Source organism: Ambystoma mexicanum, chromosome 2q (genome assembly GCF_040938575.1).
Source record: "Ambystoma mexicanum isolate Mex_15411 chromosome 2q, UKY_AmexF1_1, whole genome shotgun sequence".
In the NCBI taxonomy this organism is placed as follows: Eukaryota; Metazoa; Chordata; class Amphibia; order Caudata; family Ambystomatidae; genus Ambystoma; species Ambystoma mexicanum.
The window spans coordinates 1,172,867,384-1,172,891,291 of NC_090924.1; the positions used below are offsets into that span (position 1 = coordinate 1,172,867,384).

General features: G+C 48.1%; 1 protein-coding gene across 4 annotated transcripts in view; it reads right to left on the reverse strand.

The window, feature by feature from the left end:
• PPP1R9A (protein phosphatase 1 regulatory subunit 9A) overlaps window positions 1-23,908 on the reverse strand; it is a 2,290,846-nt gene that overhangs the window by 1,426,474 nt on the left and 840,464 nt on the right. For all 4 annotated transcript variants that reach the window (XM_069648563.1, XM_069648562.1, XM_069648561.1 and 1 more), the window contains exon 3: window positions 8,609-8,741. In XM_069648563.1, coding sequence (XP_069504664.1) covers window positions 8,609-8,741 — 133 coding nt within the window. The remainder of the gene's footprint in view (window positions 1-8,608; window positions 8,742-23,908) is intronic.

Here is a 23,908-nt window from a genome sequence, read left to right on the forward strand (position 1 = left end):
TGTAATGGCTACTAAGAAGGCAGTTTTATATGTCAGGTGTTTGAGACTGCTTTTATGCATGGGCTCAAATGGGGGGCCCATGAGTTTAGCCAGCACCACATTAAGGTCCCATTCTGGTGGTGGGTTAGAAATTGGAGGGTGGAGTCTCTTTAACCCTTCCATGAAGGCTTTAACCACTGGTACTTTCCACCACGATACCTTGTTATGGGAGGTGGTGTATGCTGACAGAGCTTCCAGGTGTACCTTTAGTGAATTAAATACCAACCCTGCGTCCAGCAGGTGGAGCATGTAGGTGACAATAGTGGAAGGAGTGCAATCAACTGGGTTGATTTGCTTATTCTGGCACCAGATAACGAATCTTTTCCATTTGTCAAAATAACAGTGCCTAGTGTTGGGCTTCCTAGATTCCTTTAGGATGTCCATGCACCTCTGTGGTAAGTTGAGGTGTCCAAAATCTATGACTTCAGGAGCCATGCTGCCAAGTTCATTGAGCTGGGTTGAGGATGCACTGTTTGACCTTGGTGCTGGGATAGTAGGTTGTACCAGCACGGGAGTCTGATGGGTTCGCACGCTGCTAGCCTACGCAGGTGTGGGAACCACGGTTGTCTTGCCCACATGGGAGCAACTAGGACGAGCGTCATCGACTCTCTGTTCATCTTGTTCACCACTTTCCTGATGAGAGGAGTTGGTGGAAAAGCGTACGCAAACATCCCTGACCAGTTCATCCACAGGGCGTTCCCCTGGGAGTCTGGTTGGGGGAACCTGGATGCAAATCCTGGGCATTGTCTGTTTTCGCTTGTGGCGAATAAGTCTATAGTGGGGAAACCCCACTGAGAGAAGATATCTTCTACGACCTCTCTGTGTAGAACCCATTCATGTTCCTCTGGGAGGGAGTCTCTGCTCAGAGCATCCGCTAGCGAATTGAGCTCCCCTGGAACATGTTGTGATGAGAGGAAGCACGAGTCCCTCCTTGCTTGTTCAGGTAGAACATGGCTGTTGTGCTGTCCGTCCAGATTTGCACTAACAGGTTTAGTAGGTGGGGCTCGAACGCCTGAAGCGCTCTGAATACTGCCAGAATCTCTAGCAGGTTGATGTGGTTCTTGGCCACTGAGTGAGACCAGAGACCCTGAGCTGTGTGTTGGAGATGGTGAGCTCCCCACCCCGTCAGACATGCATCTGTAGTGACTACTGCCTGTACTTCGGGATCGTAAAAGGGTTTCCCCTGTGCGAGATTCTCTCTTGTCCACCAGTGAAGGCTTTGTACCAGTGCTGGCGAAACGACCACTAGATCGTCCCACTGACCACTTGCCTGAGACCACTGTTTCGCCAACCATTCCTGCATGGGACGCATGCGCAGGCGCGCGTGGGGGACCAGGTAAATACATGATGCCATCATGCCCAGTAAACGCATTGCTTTGCGTACCGTTATTTGTTGACCGGACTGATAATGCGGAATTTGCAGTAGTATATTCCGAATTCTTTCTTCTGAAGGAAAGGTCAACCCCTCTTGGGTATCTAGGATTGCTCCTAGGAATTGTTTGGAGGTGCTTGGCACCAGGCTTGATTGAGAAGCCTAACTCGTGGAGGAGGTATATAGTCCTTTGAATGTTTGTCCTGCAAATTCCTGGGGTATCCCCCTTTATGAGACAGTCGTCCAGATAAGGGTACACTGGGATTGTCTCCCTGCGTAGGTGTGCAGCCGCCACCGCCAGTACCTTGGTGAATACCCTTGGTGCTGAAGCTATCCCGAAGGGCAGTACCTTGAATTGGTAGTGTCAACTGTCCACCTTGAAGCGCAAATACTTTCTGTGCGCTGGGAACATGGAAATATGAAAATAAGCATCTTTCATATCCAAGGTTTCTATGTAATCCCCCTTTTTTAGGAGGGGGATTACCTCTTGTAGCGTGGTCATACGAAATTTTTGGGGCTTGACATACTTGTTGGCAGGCCGTAAGTCCAATACTGGGCGCATTGTCAAATCTTTCTTTGGCACAAGGAAGTAAGTTGAATAAATACCCTTGTTTACCTGGTGTCCCGGGACGAGTTCTATCGCATCCTTTTCTAGCAGAATGGCGATCTCCTCGAGGAGAATCTTCTGATGTTCTAAAGAGTGTACTCTTTGACGTGGAGGATGGTTCCGGGGACGCTGCAGTAGCTCTATACAATATCCTGTGGATACTGTTGACAGCACCCATCTGTCTGATGTGATCCCTTCCCAAGCCTGGGTGAAGTTGGAAATGCGTCCCCCTACTGGGGTTGCGTGAGAAGGGACCCTGAACTGAGCGTCACTGCTTTGGTGGAGGCGTGCCGCCTCCCTTGCTGGGGCTGCCTCTGCCTTTACCACGACCTCTTCTATTACCCCTGCCGTAACCCTGGGTAGACTGTTGGTTGTTGTTCCACTGTGTACGCTGCCCCTGGGAATAGTTAGATCCTCTCTGGGAATTTTGGCCGCGTGGCCGACGAAAATTACTATTCCCTCTCTGGTTAGGGGGTTTATTGGTTAACTGCCAAGGGACTTGAGTGTTTCGTATTCGTCCTTGGCATTCTTCAGTGCGTCTTCGACCGCCTTACCAAACAACAGATCGGTTTCCACCGGTTTGTCCAACGATGATGCCTGGGTTTCTGCCTTAAAACCAGACTGCCGTAACCACGCATGTCTTTTGATAACAGTGCCTTCTGCTATCAATCTGCCTGTGTTGTCCGCAGCGTCGAAGGTTGCTTTCAAAATGCAACCAGACACGGCTCTACCCTCTGCGGAAATCCGAGCTAACTGGCCCTTTAAAGGTTCAGGAGCAGAGGCTATGAGTGCCGCGACTTCTTCCCACTGATGGCAGTTGTAGCTGGCCAACAGGGTGGTGGAGTTTGCAATCCTTGCTTGAAACCGTATATTTTTTTGCTCTCTTTGTCGGGAGGAGCTTCGGACGACGACAAGGGTTTTCCAGCCCTCTTACAAGTGTTGGTGACAACTAGGGAGTCTGGCTTCAGATGTCCTCTTATATAGAGAGGGTCAGACTGGGCCGTCCTGAAAAGTTTTTCAACCCTGGGATTGACTGCTCTGGTGAGGTTCGGGTTCACCAGGGACGGGTCTATTCTCCGCTGAATGGACTTGAGGATAGGGATGGTCTGGGCAACAGGCCTCTTTTCTCCCACTAACTCTTCTGCGAAGTCCCTCTCCTCCTGGACACCGTGGGTGTCAATATGGAAATGTTCTGCTGCGCGTGCGAGAACCTCGTTTAGGAGGGGTTGGTTATCGACCGGGGAGTCGGTAACCGGGGCTTCGTTCTCTACCGGGGAATCTACTCTTATATTTCCAGGTCTTCCTCTTCCTCTTCCTGGTCCTCATCATCCCCATAGTAGCCTGTCCCGGTTTGCTCTTCTACCATGCCAAATTCTTGTTCCTCACCAAAGGAAGCCTCTCCTTGATACAGTGAGTATGGTCTAGAGTATGGTTGTACCTCGAAGGGGTCTGACCTCATCGGTGTTTCAAACCGGGGCTTTTTACTTGGGGGGATAGGATCATTAGAGCCTGAGGGTGTTGCCCCTTGTGGATCATACGAGAGGAAATGTTCTGGATTTTTATCATAACAATCAGCCAAAGAAGACATCCTTGACATGACCCTATCTATGTCTTCACTCGACCATTTTTTGGAACTGGGAATGACTCTCTCAGCAAGTCTATGGGATCTATCTTGAGTAGATTTGCTGGTTTTAGACATATCAGCAGACCTGGTTTTGTCTGTCTGTTTAGGGGGAGTGGTGTGTTTCACAGGTGTGGAAGAGTGCAAAGGCTGCTTCTTCTGCTGTTTTCCCCCCTCCCCGTGAGTGGAAAAATATTTTCCAATTCCTTTAGTGGCTCTGGAGGTTTTCGACGCCTGGCGTCGAGGATCGAGGGTGGGGTCCCCGTCCTTCGAGCGTGGGGCCTCGCTGATTTTGACTGCGGGCTCCGACCCCTGGAGCGCGGCCTGGGGGTGGAAGTCGTCTTCGTCTTCCGACGATCGAACTTCTGTTAGCCTAGGGAGCGAGGCACTCTTGGCAAGAGTGGATGATTGCCTGGAGTCATGCGGTGATCTTGATCACGAGCACCCAGAGGAAACCGAATCGGACCGTTCTGTTTGTGCCTCTTTCCGAGAACTTGACGTCGTCGAGTCTCGGTTGGACTTCGTGTGTTTAGTGTGTGTAGTGTGTGAAGCGCTTGTGTCGCCGGGGGTCTTCCCCATAGCCGCCCTGTCGGACGACCTTCCGAGGTCGGGGACCTGGGCTCGGCTGTCTTTCGACGCCGTAATGCCCTCGCCGTCCAAAAGTACGGCGTCGCTGCCGTCGCTGAAGGCGCCTTCCGCTGCCATGGCCGCCTGCCTGGCGTGGTGGGCCCAATGCTTTGTCGAACGGTCCTTAAGTGTCTTAGGTTTAAACCTACTACACGCTCTGCAGTTCGCTTCGGGGTGGTCCCTCGGCAAGCAGAGATTGCACGTGGCGTGCCTGTCGACCCAAGGGTATTTGCGATTGCACTTGGGGCAGAATTGAAAAGGGGTACCCTCCATATGCACCTTGAGGCAGCGGGATGTTAAGTGTAGGAAATGTATAAGGTGTACCTATATACCAAGAGTGTAGAGTATGTACAACCCCCCACTCTCCCTACTTGCAGGGCCGAGGCCAGATGCCTTCCGAGGCCCAAATCCGTCGTGCAGCAGCCGACGGTCAATTTCTTCTCCAGCCGGCGTTGAGTGTCGAAGTTCGACGTTGGGGTGGGGAAGGATGTCAATAGATTAATATTTTAAATATTTTAGCAAAAGTATGGCTAAGGCCAGGGGACTCCGCAAAATGCTTCCGACCAGTATGGCGGAAAAAAACAATCTGAGGATCCTAGACGCGTGAGGGATCTTGGGTACAGTGGACGTCACACTAGGGATAGTATTACTGGCACGCCCTGTGTCGACGCCCATTTTCGAGTTTCGTAAAACAAACTGTAATACTCCGCAGCTTCCACTAGATGTCGGCCTATGCACAGCATGTGATCTAAGAAGATTCCGCAAGCCTCAGAAATATATATATATATATATATATATATATATATATATATATATATATATATATATATATATGTGAGTTTAGAGTATGTACCACCCCCCACTCTCCCTACTTGAAGGGCCGATGCCAGAGCCCTTCCGAGGCCCAAAGTCCGTCGTGCAGCTCTCGACGGTTGTTTTCTTCTCCGGGCCGCCGTCGAGCTTCGAAATTCAGTGACTCGACGTGGGAATGGAAGGAACAGGGAAATATTATACTATTTGCAAAATTATGGCTAAAAGCCAGGGAACTCCGTGGAATGCTTCCGACAAGTATGGCGGAAAAAAACAATCTGAGGGTCCTAGACGCGTGAGGGTTCATGGGTACAATGGACTTCACACTATGGATAGTATTACTGGCACGCCATGTCGACGCCCAATTTTCGAGTTTCGAAAAACAAACTGTAATACTCTGCAGCTTCCACTAGATGTTGGCCTATGCACAGCATGTGATCTAAGCAGATTCCACAAGCCTCAGAAATATATATATCTCTTACGTGACATATATATTTCTGTCCTACAAACACCATGCGCCTGCACAATGGTGGGGAAAGGAGCACACAGCACATTTGTTCAAAGCCCCCAGCTTCGCTGAATGGAGCCTCAGCGAGACCGGGGGCTTGTCATACTACCAACCGTAGCGACCAGAACGGTACCATTTTGGTTCTGTATATGGGCCGCCCTTTTTTAATTTGTAAAAGTGGAGGAGTGCCACGAGAATGGGCTTCAAAAATGAAACATTCCAAAAGTGCAGGTTGCTAGGTTGGTTTTATTTCCGTCCTAGCAACCGGCCCACAGACTACAAAAGTGGCACATTCATTCCGACTTCGGAAGAATGCGCCACCTTCAGAATAGGTGTTAAGTAACGAAAAGGTTGCTAACACTTTCTGCGACCTTTTCGCTACTTAACACCTGATGAGAATCGCCAGAGACGTTTTTATGGGAGGGCAAAAGGGGCACTTGCCCAGGGCCCCCACCTTAAAGGGGGGCCCCACAAGGCTGCCTGATCTCAAGTAAGATTCCATTGTTCACCAGACTTAATTAGCACACGCCAGGAGATTTTATGGCATGCTGCTGAGGCACTAAACCTATTGCCTGTCTGTTTTGACAAGTAATTCTGCCTGTATCAATTAATCATGTCCTGCTTTCTGTGTGCACTGTAGAATACATAGTTTGTGTGTTACTTCTGGAAGCATTCTTTCCTTCCTGTTGGAATTATGTTGATTGCGTGCAATAGCCAAAGTTGAAATCCATATTGATAAATGGACTGCCACAATGGTTGAGAAGTTAGCTCAATGTGTTAAGCACTCATTGCAGAGATATGTGTTCATATGAAAGATTAGAAGAGCACATTCCAGCAAGGCTGGCTGAACCTTTCCTGTTTCTAAAGTTTATAACCCTATGTGCATGTGTACCTGTTTTTGCAGCATAAGAGGTGCTATTATCAGCAATATTCCAGCACCAGGTAGGGGTTCCTATAAAAACTAACATGTCATTCGTATGGTGAAGGTCTAGAAATGTGTTTGTTCAGATGGGGCGTTCTAAACCTAGGCGATCCCCTCCAAAGATGAGCATACACTATATGTTCAAGAGGTGAATACGTATCCAAATACAAGACTGTGGTATCAAAGTGTTCATGTTTGTATCCTGGCTTTGCCAGCAAATGATACAGTAATCCAGTTCAAATCATATAATATGACTTGCATTACTGTGCTTTCTTCTGGCTGTGAGGCTTGCCTTCTTGCATGCTGGTGGCATCATTTAGCTCATTACTTGATCTTTCTTCTTATGTAGGCCATTTGAGTGGAAGGGGTAGTAGACAGGAGAGAGCAGAGCAGATGCTGTAGGCCTTGGCCAAGAATATTTTAAAGTCTGCCCGTTTGACACAAAAAACGTTTTACTTTTTGCATAAAAGTCAAAGGTTTTTCTGCACGCTTATGAATGGCAATTACACAAGCCATTGTTTTGGAAGTATTTAAAGCTTAATAGTACATAAGACATACCTAGATTGAATCTATTAAACCACGTTGATTGGTATGCTGGTACTTATATACTCCCGTGGTGATGGAGAGAATGAAGCTAGAATCATTCCCATTTTGCATAACACCCTTCTGTAATATTTTGGTTTTAAAAATGGTCAGATTTGGAAATGTCATTTGTGTACTTTGCAAGTCAGTTTTATAAAATGAGATTGTTTTAGTACATGGTAAGAGCTGGAAAAGAAAGTGTTCAAATGCAGAAATTGCAGAGTTGGCACAAATCCCATTTTCATCCCTTAAGCAATGTGTGATCTTGGGCATCTCATTTAATCTTGTATTGCCTAACCTTTCAGAATTGCCAGTCCCTACACCTTTCAAGATGATCAGCCCTTCAGAGTGATTTCCTTCTCAGGGTATGATCTTCATAAAAGCCTCACTCAAGGTTTCACTGGCTATAGGGTTTCTTCCACTATAATAATGAGCATAGATATACTGCACACCACAGGCACTTGTTTCCTTGATCTCTAATGGCAACACTATTTGAAAACTATGTCCCACTTCTAATCTCAGTCTGTCCGGATAGAGACACATTCCTGGTAGATTCTAATCTGCATTCACTGCCCATGCTATGCTATGTGTAGCTTTCTCCTTCCTTACAATTGGTCTACTCTATCCATGCGTGAGCACTTTTCCATTCTCTGAGGCAGCTAATGTGAGTTTGTGTATTTATTTTATTTATTACATTTGTTACACGCCCAGACACTGGGGTATCATGACGGGGTTACAGAAATCTTTGGCATTAGATATGGAAAGGTGCAGTTCCAAGGTTGAACATAAAACATTAAATTACTATATTCATAATTACAAGATATGCATTAAGACATCGGCATTTGTTATATATAGGATGAACACAAGGCAGGAGACATATTTATATGCTAAGTGAAGCTAAAGCTACCAGTAGGTTTATGTCATTATAGCCCTTAATCAACTGATGGTCTCTGCCTATTCTGGGTTTCATGTACCTTTCACATACATTCATGCATTAATACAACAGGCTGCACACCTTCCCGGATGCTATTGATAAAAAGTATCCTGTTTCTATACTAGAAGAGAAGTAACCTCTTCGTAGATTGCTAATGTTGGCCTTCAAATGCTACTTGTTTATCAGTCTGATTAGAGCAAGAAAGAAGAGGGTAAGGGCACTTAAAGGGAGTAAAGATGCTTATTTTGAATGCTGCTAAGCAGCATATCAACCTATGGGTTATGATCACGGTAGGGTGGAGGGTGCCACCAGATATTCTTGATCACTCAATTCCTTTGGTTTGGTGGAGAGGGGCCCCAAAGTTGTCCATGCCAAGGCCCCAAAAATGCTTAAAATGGCCCTGATCGAGCCAGAGTGGAGGCACAGTAGCCAAGTTTTGCAGTACTTACATGGAATTACTGCAGCAATACAGCCAAACTCAGAATGAGACCCAATATACTGAAGAAATCATGGGAATTAAATAGGAGCTATTTAGTCCAGTATGTTCAATTACCCGTACATGGCCTCCATAGAAAATATGATATACCTTTCTCAAGCTCGGCAGGGAAAAGGGCCAGTCTTTCCACACGCTTTTCAAGTTCGTACTCCGCAGATGCCGCCACAGGGTCCACTTCGTCATTTCTCCTATCGTAGTCTTCATTTGAGTATGTATTGAAAACCTATAAAAATGATGGGATGCAAGAAAAAACGTCAATACAAGTTTAGCATCATCGTTTTCCTGGAGAATGCATTTGGCTACACGATTAATTATGTAGGAGGGAACCGAGAAGCATACACACTCTTTCAATCAGATTCTGGATTTCCATGCAGAAGTGTTTATTATTTTATGTTTAAGTATGCATGCGGCTTATCTCAGCGGTAAGCACAATATAAATGACACATTAAACTACAGCCTACCGATTTCCAAACCACTGGTTAACATGTTTTTCAATTCAACTCTTAAACTAAATTGGACAAATAAAGGCAGTAAAAAGCTCCGAAAGAAAATGAGTCATTTTTATCCTTAAAAACTCGGAAGTACTGGAGCTAAAAAGCGCTCAAATTATAGCCCTGCGTTATGTCCTCTGAGTTTAACTCCTGTGTTTCCAAACACAGCAAGAGGGCCTTTACCAAGGCTGGCTCCTTTCCTCACACTTTTGAAAATGTGAGGTCCAATAAAGGGCCGCTTATAAAACAATCTCGTACCAAAAATAATGCCCTATGTTATGCAGTTTTATGAGACGCTGCTTATAGTGAAAACGATAACAAATCCAGCTGTTAATACTTACACGTGTTAAGTCCCTCCCTAGCACGAGTACCCATGTCATGAAACGGGCATCTCTCTCACACACACACACGCACACGCACACGCACCCCCCCCCCCCCTTACTTCTTATTCCTTTCTCTCCCTCTGCTCGTGGCCTGGGCATCATCTTCGAGTCTTCTCCCCCCTTCTCCTCTCACATCACTAACACTGCCCGCATCTGTCATTTCCATCTTTATAATCTTTGCCATGCTCGTTCTGTTCTTGCATTTCAGACTGCTCAATTTCGTATCGTCTCTTTATTTTTTCTCTCATCTCATCTGTGAATAACTCTACGGTCCATATTTCCTTTCGTCTTTCCCAATTACTCCCTCTCTTCTCTCAGCGTGCCTTCTACCATTTGACTCCTGAATTATCTTTTACTTTCTTTGCATTGTCTTTAAGCGACTATATGGCCTTGCCCCCAATGTATCTCTCCTCCTTGGTTACTTTCTACCCACACCCCTCTCGCTTGCTCACTCTCTGTCTGTGAACGAACAGATGACCTTTGCAGTGAAAGTGAGCAACTGCGTTGTACTCCCATCCTGCCCAACACAAAAATGTAGGAGCAAGCCACGAAATGAAGTGATTATGACAGTCACTGGTAATGGGCAAATTCCATCAATATTTGATGGCAAACCTGCAATGGTGCAATGGTATAGCATCTGATGTCAACGATACTAGTAATGTGATGAGTGCAAGCAAACTCAATGGGCCTCATTACACGGTAGGCGGTGGACTAAGGTGCTAATAGCACCTTGGTCCATGCCGGTAAAATACCGGCACCGCCTTGGTGAAAAGGGGAATTACCGCCCTATTCCAAGGTTGGCGGGGCGGTAATTCCCCCTTCCACCATTGCCCTTCCCCATTCCCATTTTTGCCCCATAGGGCATAATGGGAATGGGGAAGGTGCTAATTATGGTACCGCAAATTTGCGGTCCCGTAATTAGCACCAAGGTCCCTTAGCGGGTTGGTACTAAAAGCAGGCGTTAAAGTACCAACCCGCTAAGGGACCTCGTAGTAAGGCGGTAAGGGTTAACTGTCACCGGTACCATTACCGGTGACCGTTAACCCTTACCGCCTATCGTGTAATGAGGCCCAATGTCTCGCAAAGGCATTAGCTCCTATGTATTTGTTGATGTCAATCCCTGGAAATGGGGAGAGTTCCTAGACATTTGATGGATGGGAATACCTGGCAATGAGGAATATAGTTGTATACCTGGACATTTGAAGGCAATGCCTGAGTACCTCAGCCTTTGATGGCAATACCTAAAAGCAAAGTGAATGCATAGACAATGAACAAGCAAGCATCCATCCTAATTGAAGCATTTAGCCCTGTCTAACTGCCTCCCTGCACTGCAAACACATTTCAAGTATTCCCTCCATCTTGTTTCACCCTGATTTATTGCTATTCATACCAGCAGACTAAGGCCTGTTTGCCCGTGGTGGGGGCACAATACAGACATGGATCCGATATTTTAAACGACTACAGTCGTGATTCAGTGCAGTGCAAAAGTATAGTAACATAACATAACATTTGAAAGAAATGCCTAGAAATTTGGCGTAACTCGGCACATTATAAAAATACCTGGTAAATCGCATGATTAGCTAGGTATTTAATAGCACAAGGTAACATATGATGTGATCGTTAAGGGTTTTGATGCAAATACCTGGCATTTTTGCGCAATCCATATGATATAATAGGTTATTTATAAGGCGCTCAATACCCAGAGGTTTCTAAGCATGGACCTGGGGATCGAGTCTGTGTTGCTCCACTTCGTCTTGTTTCTAAGGAGAGCGAATTGCCCCTGAGCTATCCTCCCAAGACAAATACATATGAAACACCAAAGCATATTATAGCAGTACAGTACCAAGGCAACCTGGGCAATGGTGATATTAGAAAGGAATTTAATGGAAATATTGAGTACATGGTGTTATCAACTTGGCATATTATGCCAATAACTGTGACATACTTGCACCTTCTATTCCTATTTTTTCTTTGCGTTTTAGTTTATGTATATGATTTGATGCCAAATAGGTATGTGCACTACTCTGTACTGTACACAATTACTTGATTGCAATTCCCTGCTCCCTCTTCGCCCTATGTGCTTTGAAATTACCTTGTTATAGGTTGGCAGATTATAAAATACAAACAAAACCATATATGCCAGGCCAAAAACTATTTACTTTGTAAACACTTCTTGTTGAGAGGGTTTGCAAAAAGCAGCTTGTGGGTGGGTTTGGTGGGTGTGACATGGAGCCAAGACGACTAAGAGATCATGCCAACGGTATATACCTTTAGCCACCTGTGGAAACTGAAAGCTTTCCTGCATGGCAATCGTTGGACCACATATCCCAGATTCAATGTCGGGGCATCTTCGATTGACTTCACAGAGACCCACTACATCACTGTTCCTTTGATTGTGATTGAGCATGTAAGTGGGTCAGTGGTATAGCTTCCACATCCTGACAAAGAGGAACCAGCGAGCAAAATACTTTCCTTGAAGAACCTTCATGTTTGTCCCTGATGGTCTTCACCCTCCCAGTATGATGAACCTCTAGGGATTCACGTGGAAGCCCCCGGCCCAAGCTAAGTGACAGGGCCAAACCAAGTAAGTGTTATGAAACTGTGTCTCATAGCACATATGCTTAGCCTTTCTACCTATGTAAAATAGAGCATTAAGAACTGATAAGGAAGTCCCTTTTTTACTGAGAAAATGTTAACTGGGGTCACACAAATACCCTAGGAGGTAATTGTTTCCCTTTGTTTCTTCAGATTGCAAAAAGCAATCGAGGACAATAAAAAACACATGTTGGGGCAATAAAAGAGCAAAGTGGTAGTTCCCTAGATGGGCTATGATTTTTCTAATTAGATGTAAAGCCACTAAGCGAGATATAACCTGGAGAGTTTAATCTGCACTAGTACAACTACAAGGCTCAAATGAGCGCATCTGCATAAGTGAGCATAGTACTACTGCTAGAGCATGCGTGATATCACTGATAATGTATTAACTTTGCATTTCCAAAGGAAACACCGTAGTTAACTGTCCCATAGTCTTTTTAATGTGTTCTTAAATGTGCTGAACCTATCCACAACCACTCCCCAACCCACTTCCCCTCCTAGTTGATCTATGGTCACAATCAGACACCCTAGTTTATCCAGGTGACCTGGTGCATACAGCTTCAGGAGACTCATTGAGACTTGTGTCATCATCATCCATGCAATTATATCCACTGAAAAATAACTCATTGCACAAACCTGTTGTGCTCAGGGGTCGTTGTTTCATGGCCGCCCAAACAAAGGTGTCATTCCTAGAATCAGGACCAAGGCAACAATGTTTGCAGTATGTGCATAGATTTTGCCATGCATCAGACCAGAGTGCCTCCACAACAGAGCAAATCCTTGGGAATTCCACTGAATGGCTTTGCTTGTAATAGATGGATATTACCACTGGCCTGAGCCTGCCAAAGTACAGAAGAATACCTGCAGTTTGGGAACATCTGTGCCAGGGATTAAAAGAGAGTTAGGGCCTAATTTCAAAAGCTTTTTACAATGGTGCAATCCCATTGAAAGACGCTGTGAAGATCAGGCCCTTAGTGAGTAGATGGCTAGCTCCAAATACTGAGATGGCGTGGAATTCTTGTCAAAGAGTGGATCATCTTTAGAGCCCAGGACTGGTTTGCCAGGAACACTGCCTCTTCTGCTCCACGCAGTATCAGGAAGCAGGGGTGCACTAAACAGCCTGTCTTCATCTACCTTGTCACTTTTCCCTACCAGACTTGGGAGCAAATGCAAAATGTGGTGTTTCAATTTCAAAATCTCCCTCAAATTAAGCAAAATGCACGTTAATGTGATTACAAATGATGACATTTCCTTTGCTAACGAGTGTGTGTACTGAAACTAATTATTATCAGTGCTTGCGTGAAATTGATTACAAGTTTAATGGTACATGCCAATTTACACATATACTTTGTTGCTGATTCATGCAGCATTTAGCATCATTGGCCTGCACTGCATTATTGGCTGTAACAGACCTGACAAAGATAAGAAAAAATCGTGGGACGTGACAGAGTAGACAAAAATAGATCAAGCATTTTTTTCCATAATTGGGCTCCATGCAGAATTGACAATTACTGAATTGCTGGACATGTTAGAACCAGTTGTAACACCGGACGAGCTGTTAACGTTTTTGGTATGACTAATAGCAGGTTCCTGAAATGTGTCAAGTTTTGTATTATGGGGCAATAAACTTGATGACCACTAACTACCCAAAGAAATCAAAGGAAGGCATTCAAAGAGCACTTTCTCACTCCTATCTTTCAATTTGCTTCTAGAAATAGGAGCCCAGATATGTACAGAGAAGGAGCTCGTAGTAGCCACTGCAACATATATCTTCTGTCTTGCAACGCAAGAGGTGATTTCATCTGCAAGAGAGTGTGGAGGCTTATGTTAGGTTGAGGCCCATTTCACTATTGCCACCACCTCCTATCCCTATGCAGTCTAAGCAGACATGACCTGAAACTGAAGTGGAGTGAGTTGGAAATAAGCAAAGAGATGTCCGCCCTGGTGGGGGTTTATATGGTGGGAGGTAGCAATGCCCTCTAATAAGGAGATTTCATGGCATGTCTGTGCAAGTGCTGTGCTCAGTTAAGTATTAGGGATAATGAGCAGTAAGGTTCTGCAAACGAGGCTCAGTGTTGATTGGGGAGGACATTTTAAGTTAATCACCGTAGTGACTAGTCCCCTTTCCTCCATACTGCATAGGCGTCCCTTCCTAGGGACGGGAGACGGTACCCTTTTCACAAGAAAAAACCTTCTTCTCCTTTAAATTTAGAGGCGCGCGGAGGTGCGGCCTTGGAAGCATGCGCTGCCCTGACTCCACCCTCCGGCGCCACAACTCAGTCTCCATAGACGCGTAAACAATGAGTTCGACTTGCGGAAGCCCTTGGCCCTATCCAGAGAGAATTTCAGAGCACACCTGACATCGAGGCAGTGCAAAACTACTCTGTGCCTCGTCCTTAGGCTCAGCAAAAAAGGTAGGCAGCACTGTTTCTTCCTTAAGTTGGAATGCAGAAGGCACCTTGGGTAGGAATACTGGGTGTGTCCACAGGACTACTTTATCCTTGTGAAATAGGGCTCTGAGGCAACCAGCCGAGGTGAAGCTGATGAGCAAGACCGTCTTAATGGTGACCAGCCTGATGTCCATTGGTTCAAATGGTTTGTGCGCCAGGGCCCCCAAAACTATGTTTAGGTCCACACAGGGTGTGTCACGCCAAATGCTTCTTGACAATTGGGTTGGCCGAGGAGAACACCTCTGCCTCTGAGTTCCTGTAGGCCCAAATGGCCGCCAAGTAAGTGCGGCAAGTGTCAACCTGTACGCCCGAGTGGGCGAGGTGCACCAAGAAGGAGAGAACGTCGTCCAATCAACATCCAGGGGGGTTTATATCCTTAGAGTCTGCCCAGTGGCAGACCTGGTACACTTGCTCTTATACTAGGTTCTGGTAGCCTTGCTCCTAGCCCCCTGCATGATCTCTAGATGAGCCTGAGAAAGGCTGAGGCGCGCTAGCATGACCTGCTCAGGAACCACGCCAGGAGGCAAACTGTTGGCCCTTCCTATTGCTCCAGGTGGCAAACAGATCCACTTGGTGGTGTCCCCACCTGCTGAAGATCTGCTGCAGCATGTGGTCATCCAATTGTCACTCGTAATTGTCCCCTCCCAGTCTGCTGAGCCTGTCCGTCTCCAGGTTGGATTTCCCTGGAAGGTGGACGGCTGTGAGGTAGATTTTGTTCTCCAGGGCCCATTCCCACATGCTGAGAGCCAGCCTGCACAGTGGAGGGGACCTGGTACCTCTCTGCTTGTTGACATAGAACATGCTGGTTGAGTTGTCTGTCTGAAATAGGATGACCTTGCCCTTGATAACCGTCAGGAAGGCTCTGAGCGCAAGCCAGATGGCCTTCAGTTCCAGCCAATTGATATGGTGCCATGGACACAGTTTCTGTCCAAGGTGTCCCCCATCCCTCGAGAGAGGAGTCCGTAGTGATGGTGACCTGTGGGGTAGATTGGTGGAAAGGCTTGCCCGTCCATAGGTTGCAGTCCTTGGACCACCATGTGAGGTCTCGGTGAAGAGATGGAGAATGTTGATCATCTCTGCCTGAGAGCTCCGCTCCTGGTTCCATGATGCTGCGAAGTGCAGCTGTATCCTCCTCATCCTGAGTCTTGTGTGGGGGACGGCCAGTAGGACTGCTGCCATGAGACCCAGTAGGTGTTGGTACCACCAGGCAGATGTCGCTTCTCTGCTGAGGAAGTGCGCAGTGGCCTTCTTGATGGCCATAACCTTGTCCTCCGAAGGAAAAACTCTCTCTGAGCATGTGTCCCAGATGAGACCCAAGAAGGTCAGACTCTGCGTGGGCTGCAGCTGTGACTCCTTGAGGTTGAGCGAAAAGCCCAGATCGTGCAGTGTGTTCATAAGCGCGTGAAAAGTGCAGTGCACCCCTTCCGGAGATGAAGCCCTGCCCAGCCAGTAGTCAAGGTACGGGTTTTGTGGTGGCCCTGAGCCCTGAGGAGGGCCGCCACTGTATTCATCAGTCTGGTAAAAACCCTGGGGGCCGACTTGAGGCCAAAAGGAAGCACCTTGTATTGGAAATGGCAGCCCATCCTGAATCGTAGAAAGGAACTATGAGGCTGCCAAATCGGTATGTGTAAGTACGCGTCCTTCAGATCCAGGGAGCACATCCAGTCTCCCCTGCACAATGTCTCTGCTATCGAAGCTGGCGTAACCATCTTGAATCTTTGTAGAGGTAGGGAGAGGTTGAGGGTGGAAAGGTCCAGCACAACTCTCAGGCCCACCTGATTCTTTTTCTGTATGGTGAAAATCCTGGAGTAGAAGCCCAAGCCTCGCTGGGAGGCTGGGACTTCCTCCACTGGCTAGCGCTCGACGAGCGACTGGATGTCCGCCAGAAGAGTTACTGTCCCAATCTGTGGGAGGAGAGGCTGGGATGGGTAGGCGGTACTTAGTGGATACTACGGAGAGGATCCATGGGTCCGCGAATTTCTGGTGCCAGAAGTGTGCATGGAGAGTAAGCCTGCCCCCCACTGGAGACACGTGGACCCGGAGGGGCGTGTCATGCCTTCTTTCCATCTGAGGCTGTTGCACAGGAGGGGGCCTGGAAAAAGCCCTGACTACCCCCACTTTTTGTTGCTTGCGTCGATGTTGGTTCGGCAAGCGGTCCAGTTGCCTGGACCTCTTGGAAGCCGCAGAACCCTCTGTATGTACGCCCCTTGTCCGAGCGCTGCTGTGACTGGGTGTACGTTTTGGGCATGGTCTTTGTAAGGATGGGTAAAGACTTTGCCATTTTCAAGTTGTTTTTCTTTTTATCCAGCTCCTCGTCCGTAGTGGAGTGGAAGAGGCACAAGCCAATCGTTTGGCCTCAGGATGTCCCTGAGCATGTGTATCCCTTCCATCTTGAAGATCCCCCGAACGGCAGGTCTAAGATGCGTTCCTGGACACTCGGGTTGAATTTCATAGCACGAAGCCAGGCCTTTCTTCTCATGTCCGTGGCGATGCACATGGCCTAGCCAGAGGTGTCAATGTGGGCCACGGTCGACTCCAGGATGTCTTGTGCCACCATCTTGGCCTCAGCCAGTCCCGCCTTGAATCGTGATTGGCTCTGTGCCGGAAGCTCTGGGAGGAAACCCGCAATTTCCCACCAAAGCATCTGGTTAACTGCTGCCAGCATGCCATCCGCGTTGGCTGGACGAAGACGTAGAGACGCGTTGGAATACAGCTTCTTCCCGTACGCCTCCAATATCTTCTCCTCCTTGCCTAGCAGTGCCGCGGACGAGGAGGCGGAGGACGACTGAGGCTTCGAGTATAGTGATGCTGCAGCGATCACAGAGGAGTGTGCCACTCCATCTGCCTGTACTTGGCTGGACCGAGTGGGGCTTAAGCCAGCCCTTCTTGGCCAAGGTGATGACGTCCTTCTGCATCGGGATCCCCGTTCTTGCTGCGTGACATTGTGTGAGGACTTCGGCGAGGACCCCCTTTGATGGTTGCTCGACCTCAGGTTGAGGAAGGCACAAGTACTCTGCCAGCCCTGCAAGACGTTCGTGGAAGGCCTTGGCTGACGACAGTGTGTCAGGGTCCTTCTCCTCATCTGTGTCCACCTGAGAGTCCAACTGGTCCGGTACCGGTGGAGGGGAGCTGGGAGCCGAAGGCTTGGCTGTGGAGACTGGAGCCAGAGGATGCAACGGAAGCTGGTACGGAACCGCCTGTACAATCGGTTGGGGGGCCAGAGAGGGCGACAGAGGCTGAACAGAGGCCAGGGCGCCTGTACTGTGGCCTGCGGCACCGGGACCATTTGCAGGAGCACGTCCCTGATGGCGTCCCTGAGGATGACCCCCATCCGAGGAGGTTTCATGAGCCGAGGAACCTTTAAAACAATCTGCCCTCACAGGCCGCAGGGGTGGTAGGTGATATTGATGGAGTAGCGGGCAGCTGCTGGAGCCGTTGTGTGCCCTGCCCATATGGACGCAGCGGGAACCTGCCCTGTGCAAATGAATGATAGGCTGTAGGCCACATACCTGGTTAACACCAGTCCCACCTTGACACTCGTTCCTCCACCTGCTCCCTTCCTTGGTGCGGCATCGGGCGGATGTCTGTGGTGTCTGGCACGGCAGCCTTCTTGTCGAGCTGCCTTCCACGTGCCTGCGCCGTGTTGCTTGCCTCACTGGACCCAGCCTCATCCAAGACTCTTGAGTGTGGCCCCTAGGGTGAAGACCCGATAAAAGAATCTTCCGGTCCCTCAGCACTGACAGCGGGAGGATCCACTGACCCCCTCGGCCTGCCGGCTGGTAGCTTACCTAGCCTCGGTACTCGTGCTGGTATGAGAACCTGAGCGATTCCTCCTGCGCAGGCGAGTTCCTGGAAAGGAGCCTCCCTTGCGGGGTGAGCTGCAAAAGAGAGGCCCTACCTTGGGCCTGGATCAATGATTGACGAAGTCCTTCAGGTCCTCTGGAGTCGATCTCTGGAAAAGCTCCCTCCACCTGGCAAGTCTGTCTTCAGAGACCTCGAGGAAAACGCGTTGCACGCGGTACAAGCTTGCCAGCAGTGGTCTGGGCCATGGCAACGTAGGCAGAGGGCGTGGGGATTTGAAGTTGGAAAGAGTCTGTCGCAGGATGGACACCTGCTGAACCATGTAGAAGTCGACATGCGCCGGGGACGCGTGTGAGGCCTGAGGACCGAGTATCTGAATGATAAAAAGACAAAAATACAGAAGAGAAGAAGTATCCACACGTGGAATTACATGGCCAAAATCAAACCCAGGAGTGCTGGTGAATTTGGCCTGTTCCCATCGATGCCGAAAACGGGACTGAGGTGTGGTGCCGGAGGGCGGAGTCAGGGCAGCGCATGCTCCCAGAGCCACACCCCCATGCGCCTCTAAATTTAAAGGGCAAGAAGGCTTTTTCTGGTGAAAAAGGTTCTGTCTCCCGTCCCTAGGAAGGGACGCCCATGCAGTATGGAGGAAAGAAGCTCTTTCAAGTTATTTAACCAGGTGACTGTGATTTCTTACCCAAGTCATAGACAAATTAATTGATCTCTCTGAAAATGACACCATTGGGCCAGGTGCACATCCAAAGGTGGTCCATTCATTAGTGCCATTTCTGTGGCAAAAAGCGAACACACTTAGGTGAAATTCCCTAATGTATGTCAAAACTGTGAAATCCTTTGGTTCTCACACTTTCACACCAGTATGAGAAATGACACAGGAAAGGGGCGACGGGCACTTTCACAGCATCATTATAGACTCTTTGAATACACATCCATGCATCATCTTTGGATAGTTGCACTGTTAAAACTATTCTTCATTATACTATAATATGGCGTTATGATCGGATCCGGTGGGCCGGATCGGGTCTTATTGGCCCGTGGCCCGAGTTAAAGGCCCGAACGAAGGGAGGGCTTTTAACAAGGGTGCCTGGGCCGCTAAAACCCGAACCGGCCTGGCGGAGAGGGTCTAAAGGCTATTAGCACCCTGGGTTACCCAAGCGGTAACCCGGGGTGGTAAAAAAAAGTATTTTTATTCATTGAACGGGATGTCGCGCGCATCTCGTTCAATGAATGAATATACTGTCTAAAGACGGCCGCCATGGAAATGGAAGGCGGTTCAATGTCCTCGGCGGCATACGCAGCCGTCATTGATAACAGGTAAGTTGGGCGGGGGGGAGTTGAAGGAAACATTAAAATACAAAATTTAAGGGAGGGCAGGGGTAAGGTGGCGCTACGGGTGGGGGAAGAAGCCAGTAGGCTGCTCGGAAAGCAGGCTGAAATTAGTGGTTTCAGCCTATGTTTTCAAGCAACCTGATTGGTTGGCTCCCCCGCCCTGGCTGCTGATATATAATATTTAGGGCCTCATTACCCGGTAGGCGGTGAGCCATGGCGCTATTAGCGCCATGGCTCATGCCGGTAAAATACCGGCACCGCCTTGGCGGAAAGGGGATTTACCGCCCCATTCCAAGTTTGGAGGGGTGGTAAATCCCCTTTCCGCCATTGCCCTTCCCCATTTCTGCCCCATAGGGCTCTATGGTAATGGTGAAGGTGCTAATTACGGCACCGCAATTTTGCGGTGCCGTAATTAGCTCCGAGGTCCCTTAGCGGGTTGGATTTTAACGCCAGGCGTTAAATCTCCCAACCCGCAAAGGGACCTCGTAGTAAGGTGGTAGGGATTTACCGGTACCGGTATTTTACCGGTACCGGTAAATCCCTAACGCCATCCGTGTAATGAGGCCCTTAATGTGCTTCATGAGACTGTGAAAATAGCATGTCCTGAGCTGAGGTGGAAAGCAATGGCCAAATCAGACCTAATGTGCGACTGCAAAAAGAAAACAACCAAGCGTGCAGGGTGTATTGTTTGATCAGTGCATGAGCAGGCAACAAACCGCGAAGGCCTCTCTGCAATGGAACCAAACAATCTTAATGATGTGGAGAAAAAAAAGTAAAATGTTGGAAAACACCCTATCTGCAACAAGAACATATCTTTCACAATACTTAATAATAATTTCGTATTTATATAGCACTACGAAACCCTCACAGTTTCTGAGCACTGCTTATTATTAACCGTGGTGCGTGGGGCTCATTTATATAAAAGATTGAGTTTGGCCCTTTCGGGATTCGAACTTGCAAACCTTCGAAGAAACAAGCTCCGCATGGATGTCACAGTAAGCCCTCTACTCACTGTGCCACTTGAACGGCTACACTAGATGCATACAACACAGCTACCATCCCTCCCTTTACTTCCACTCCCCTCCCCCATCCTACAGGATATTGCATGCTAGAATAAAGATTTTCCATAATAACTTACTAGAAATTCTTGATTCTTTTAAAGACACGGAGGCGAGCATTATGCTTCTCTTTCTTTTATTAATATATAAATAGAAAGCTCAGCAGCAAGTGTTAATGCACCTTATTGAAAGCGCAGGAGTGTGTGGCAGACAAAAGGTGCATGACAAAAAACACAAAGAACTTAGTAAATATTAACAAAACAGTGTAAATCCAAGAAAAAACTCCATTTCCCAAGATGCTTCAGGAAAAGGTCCAGCAAAGGGTCACTAACATGTGACTTAGTCCACCAATGAATAACTGGCTGTCCATATAAACAGTCATACAAGTTATGTCACTTTCTCTTTTGAAAGCTGCGAACTTGAAAAAAACGGTGAAAAGAAGAACTGTAGCTGAGGTTATCTCGAGACTGAAGCCGAAGCAGAGCTGATTAGGCGATCAGGAGGGCTTGTCTGAAGCCGCTGTCAGAGAAGAGAAAGTAACTAGAATTAGTTCATGCATCAGAGAACCCTAGTTCCCCTTACGGGGGTGGGAGAGAAATAGTGTGTTAACTTGACATACATAAGTCAGTCCAATAAGCAGTAACATTCCCAAACAAGTCGCGCAATTATTACCCAAAGGTGGTAGCGCTGTTATTTCTCTTGCTGGGCGGGATAATGCTCGCCTCCGTGTCTTTAATAGAATCAAGAATTTCTAGTAAGTTATTATGGAAAATCTTTATTCTATGTCAAGACCGGAGGCTCCCATTATGCTTGTTTAAGCTTATTTACCACGATAGATGCTGGTTGTTCTAGCGGTTTCAGGTAGAATTCCTTGAATATTGATTCACCTGACCAATCCGCCATTCTCATATCTTCTAGGCGTACTCCGACCTGAAATGCTTTGGAAGCCATGGCTCCTCTAACGGAGTGGGCCCCGAAATGCAGGGTATCTATTCCTGCTTGAGTCAGAGTCCAGCGCACCCAGCGTGCTAGGGTTGGAGATGAAACTGCCTTGTGCGGTTTACGCAGGGCTATTAGCAGTTGCCCGTTAGGGGAAGTCCTAAGCGGGGCAGTCTGCTCCTCGTAAATTTTTAAGCATTTAACTAGGCAAAGCTTAGGTTGATCTTTGAAAGCGGGGTATGAAATAACCCTCGAGTTACATTTCGTTCTCCTGTGCAAGTGGAATACCACCCCATCAGGAGAAAAGGTCCTGCCCGCCAGATCGAGAGCTCTAACGTCAGAGACCCTCCTGCAGGAGACTAAGCAGAGCAGTGTAGTAAGTTTGCCTGACAAGGCAGTCCGAGACAGGTCCTTGTTATGCGGCCATGACAGAAAAAGATTCAGAACCTGTTGACGTCCCAAAGCTTATCATAGCGAGACGGGGGCGGAATTGAAAGTCTTATTCCTTTAAGGAGTCTGCAGACGAGCTGATGCTCTCCAGCTGGAAGCCCCTGAATGAGATCATGCCCGGCGGAAATAGCTGAGTGGTAGGCGTTAACCGTCCTATAGGCGAGGCCTCTTTCAACTAATGAAGCCAGGAAATTTAGGATTTCCTCTATAGGGGCTGAAACTGGATGTGAACCGTTCCTACGGCACCAGTTACTCCAGGCGTTCCAGGAGTTAGAATATCTCTTGAGGGTAGCAGGGGCCCAGCTTTCCTCAATGAGGTTGATTGCCATGGCTGATATGCCGGGAATCCTCCACCTTGACCTGAAATCCTCCAGGCTGCTAGGTTCAGTGATCCGTTGAGGAGAAGGGGGTGACGCTGTCCTGACGGATCCAGAAGGAGATCTGGAAATTGGGGTAGAAGGATTGGAAAATCCAAAGAAAGTTCCAGAAGAACTGGATACCAGGTCTGAGAGGTCCAGACCGGGGCTATGAGGACCAGGTCTGTATGCTCCTGACGGGCCTTCGCCAGGGTCCTCGCTATCATTGTAAATGGAGGAAAGGCATAGTGAATCCCCTGGGTCCACTGCTGAAGGAATACATCGGTCGCAGCTGCTGCTGGGTTCGGTCTCCAACTGTAAAAGATGAGTAGCTGGGAGTTGAGACGGGATGCAAAGAGATCTACGGACATGGGGCCCCATGTTCGCTGGAGGCGGAGAAAGACTTCTCTGTCGAGCCTCCAGTCGCTGAAATCTGTGGAGTGACGGGAGTGCCAGTCCGCCACAACGTTCGTGAGCCCTGGGAAATATTCCGCTGTCACCGAGATCTGGTGTTCCAGACAGAAATGCCAAAAGTCCTTGGCTAATTCCGCTAGAGGTCTTGACTTGGTCCCGCCCAGGTGATTGATGTACCGTACTGCGGAGATGTTGTCCATCTTTGGTAAGATACAACAACTCGCTTTGTCTCTGGCAAAAGAGCGCACAGCGAAAGAGCCGGTGAGAAGCTCCAGACAGTTTATATGCATTTTCAGCTCCTGAGGTGACCAGAACCCTCCTGTGGCTACAGAGCCGCATCTCGCTCCCCAACCGGAGCGACTGGCGTCTGATTCTATGATGATATCGGGGGTGGATGCGAAAATGGCTCTGCCGTTCCAAGCTTCCATATGAGTGAGCCACCAATTGAGCTCCGTGCGCGCAGAGGTCGACAGTGTCAGACGTTGAGAGTAGGAGAGGCTCCGTCTCAGATGCTGACCCTTGAGCCTTTGCAATTCTCTGTAATGAAGAGGACCGGGAAAAATCGCTTGAATGGAAGATGACAGGAGACCGATTACTCTTGCCAACTCTCGAAGAGATATGAGGTCTCTCTGTAGAAGGCTGCGGATCTCCCTCCGTGTCGCATGTATCTTAGCCACGGGAAGAAGAAGTTGCGAGTTCAAGGTGTCCACCAAGAATCCGAGAAATTCTAGATTCTGGGATGGACGGAGTACAGATTTCTCCCAGTTTATGAGGAAACCAAGACTGTGCAGTAGGTCGATGGCTATTCTGGCCTGATGCACTACTAGGGCTTGAGAATGAGCCATGAAGATAATGTCGTCTAGATAGACTATTAACCTTACTCCCAGTTCTCTCAAGCGAGCTACTACGGGTCGCAGAAGTTTGGTAAAGGCCCAAGGCGCTGAGGAGAGCCCGAAGGGTAAACTCGTGCACTCCCAGTCTTGGTTTTTCCAGGAAAATCTGAGATAGCTTATGTGGGCCTGGGGAATAGGAACTGCTAGATAGGCGTGCTTCAAGTCCAGGCGCACAAGCCAATCGTTTGGCCTCAGGATGTCCCTGAGCATGTG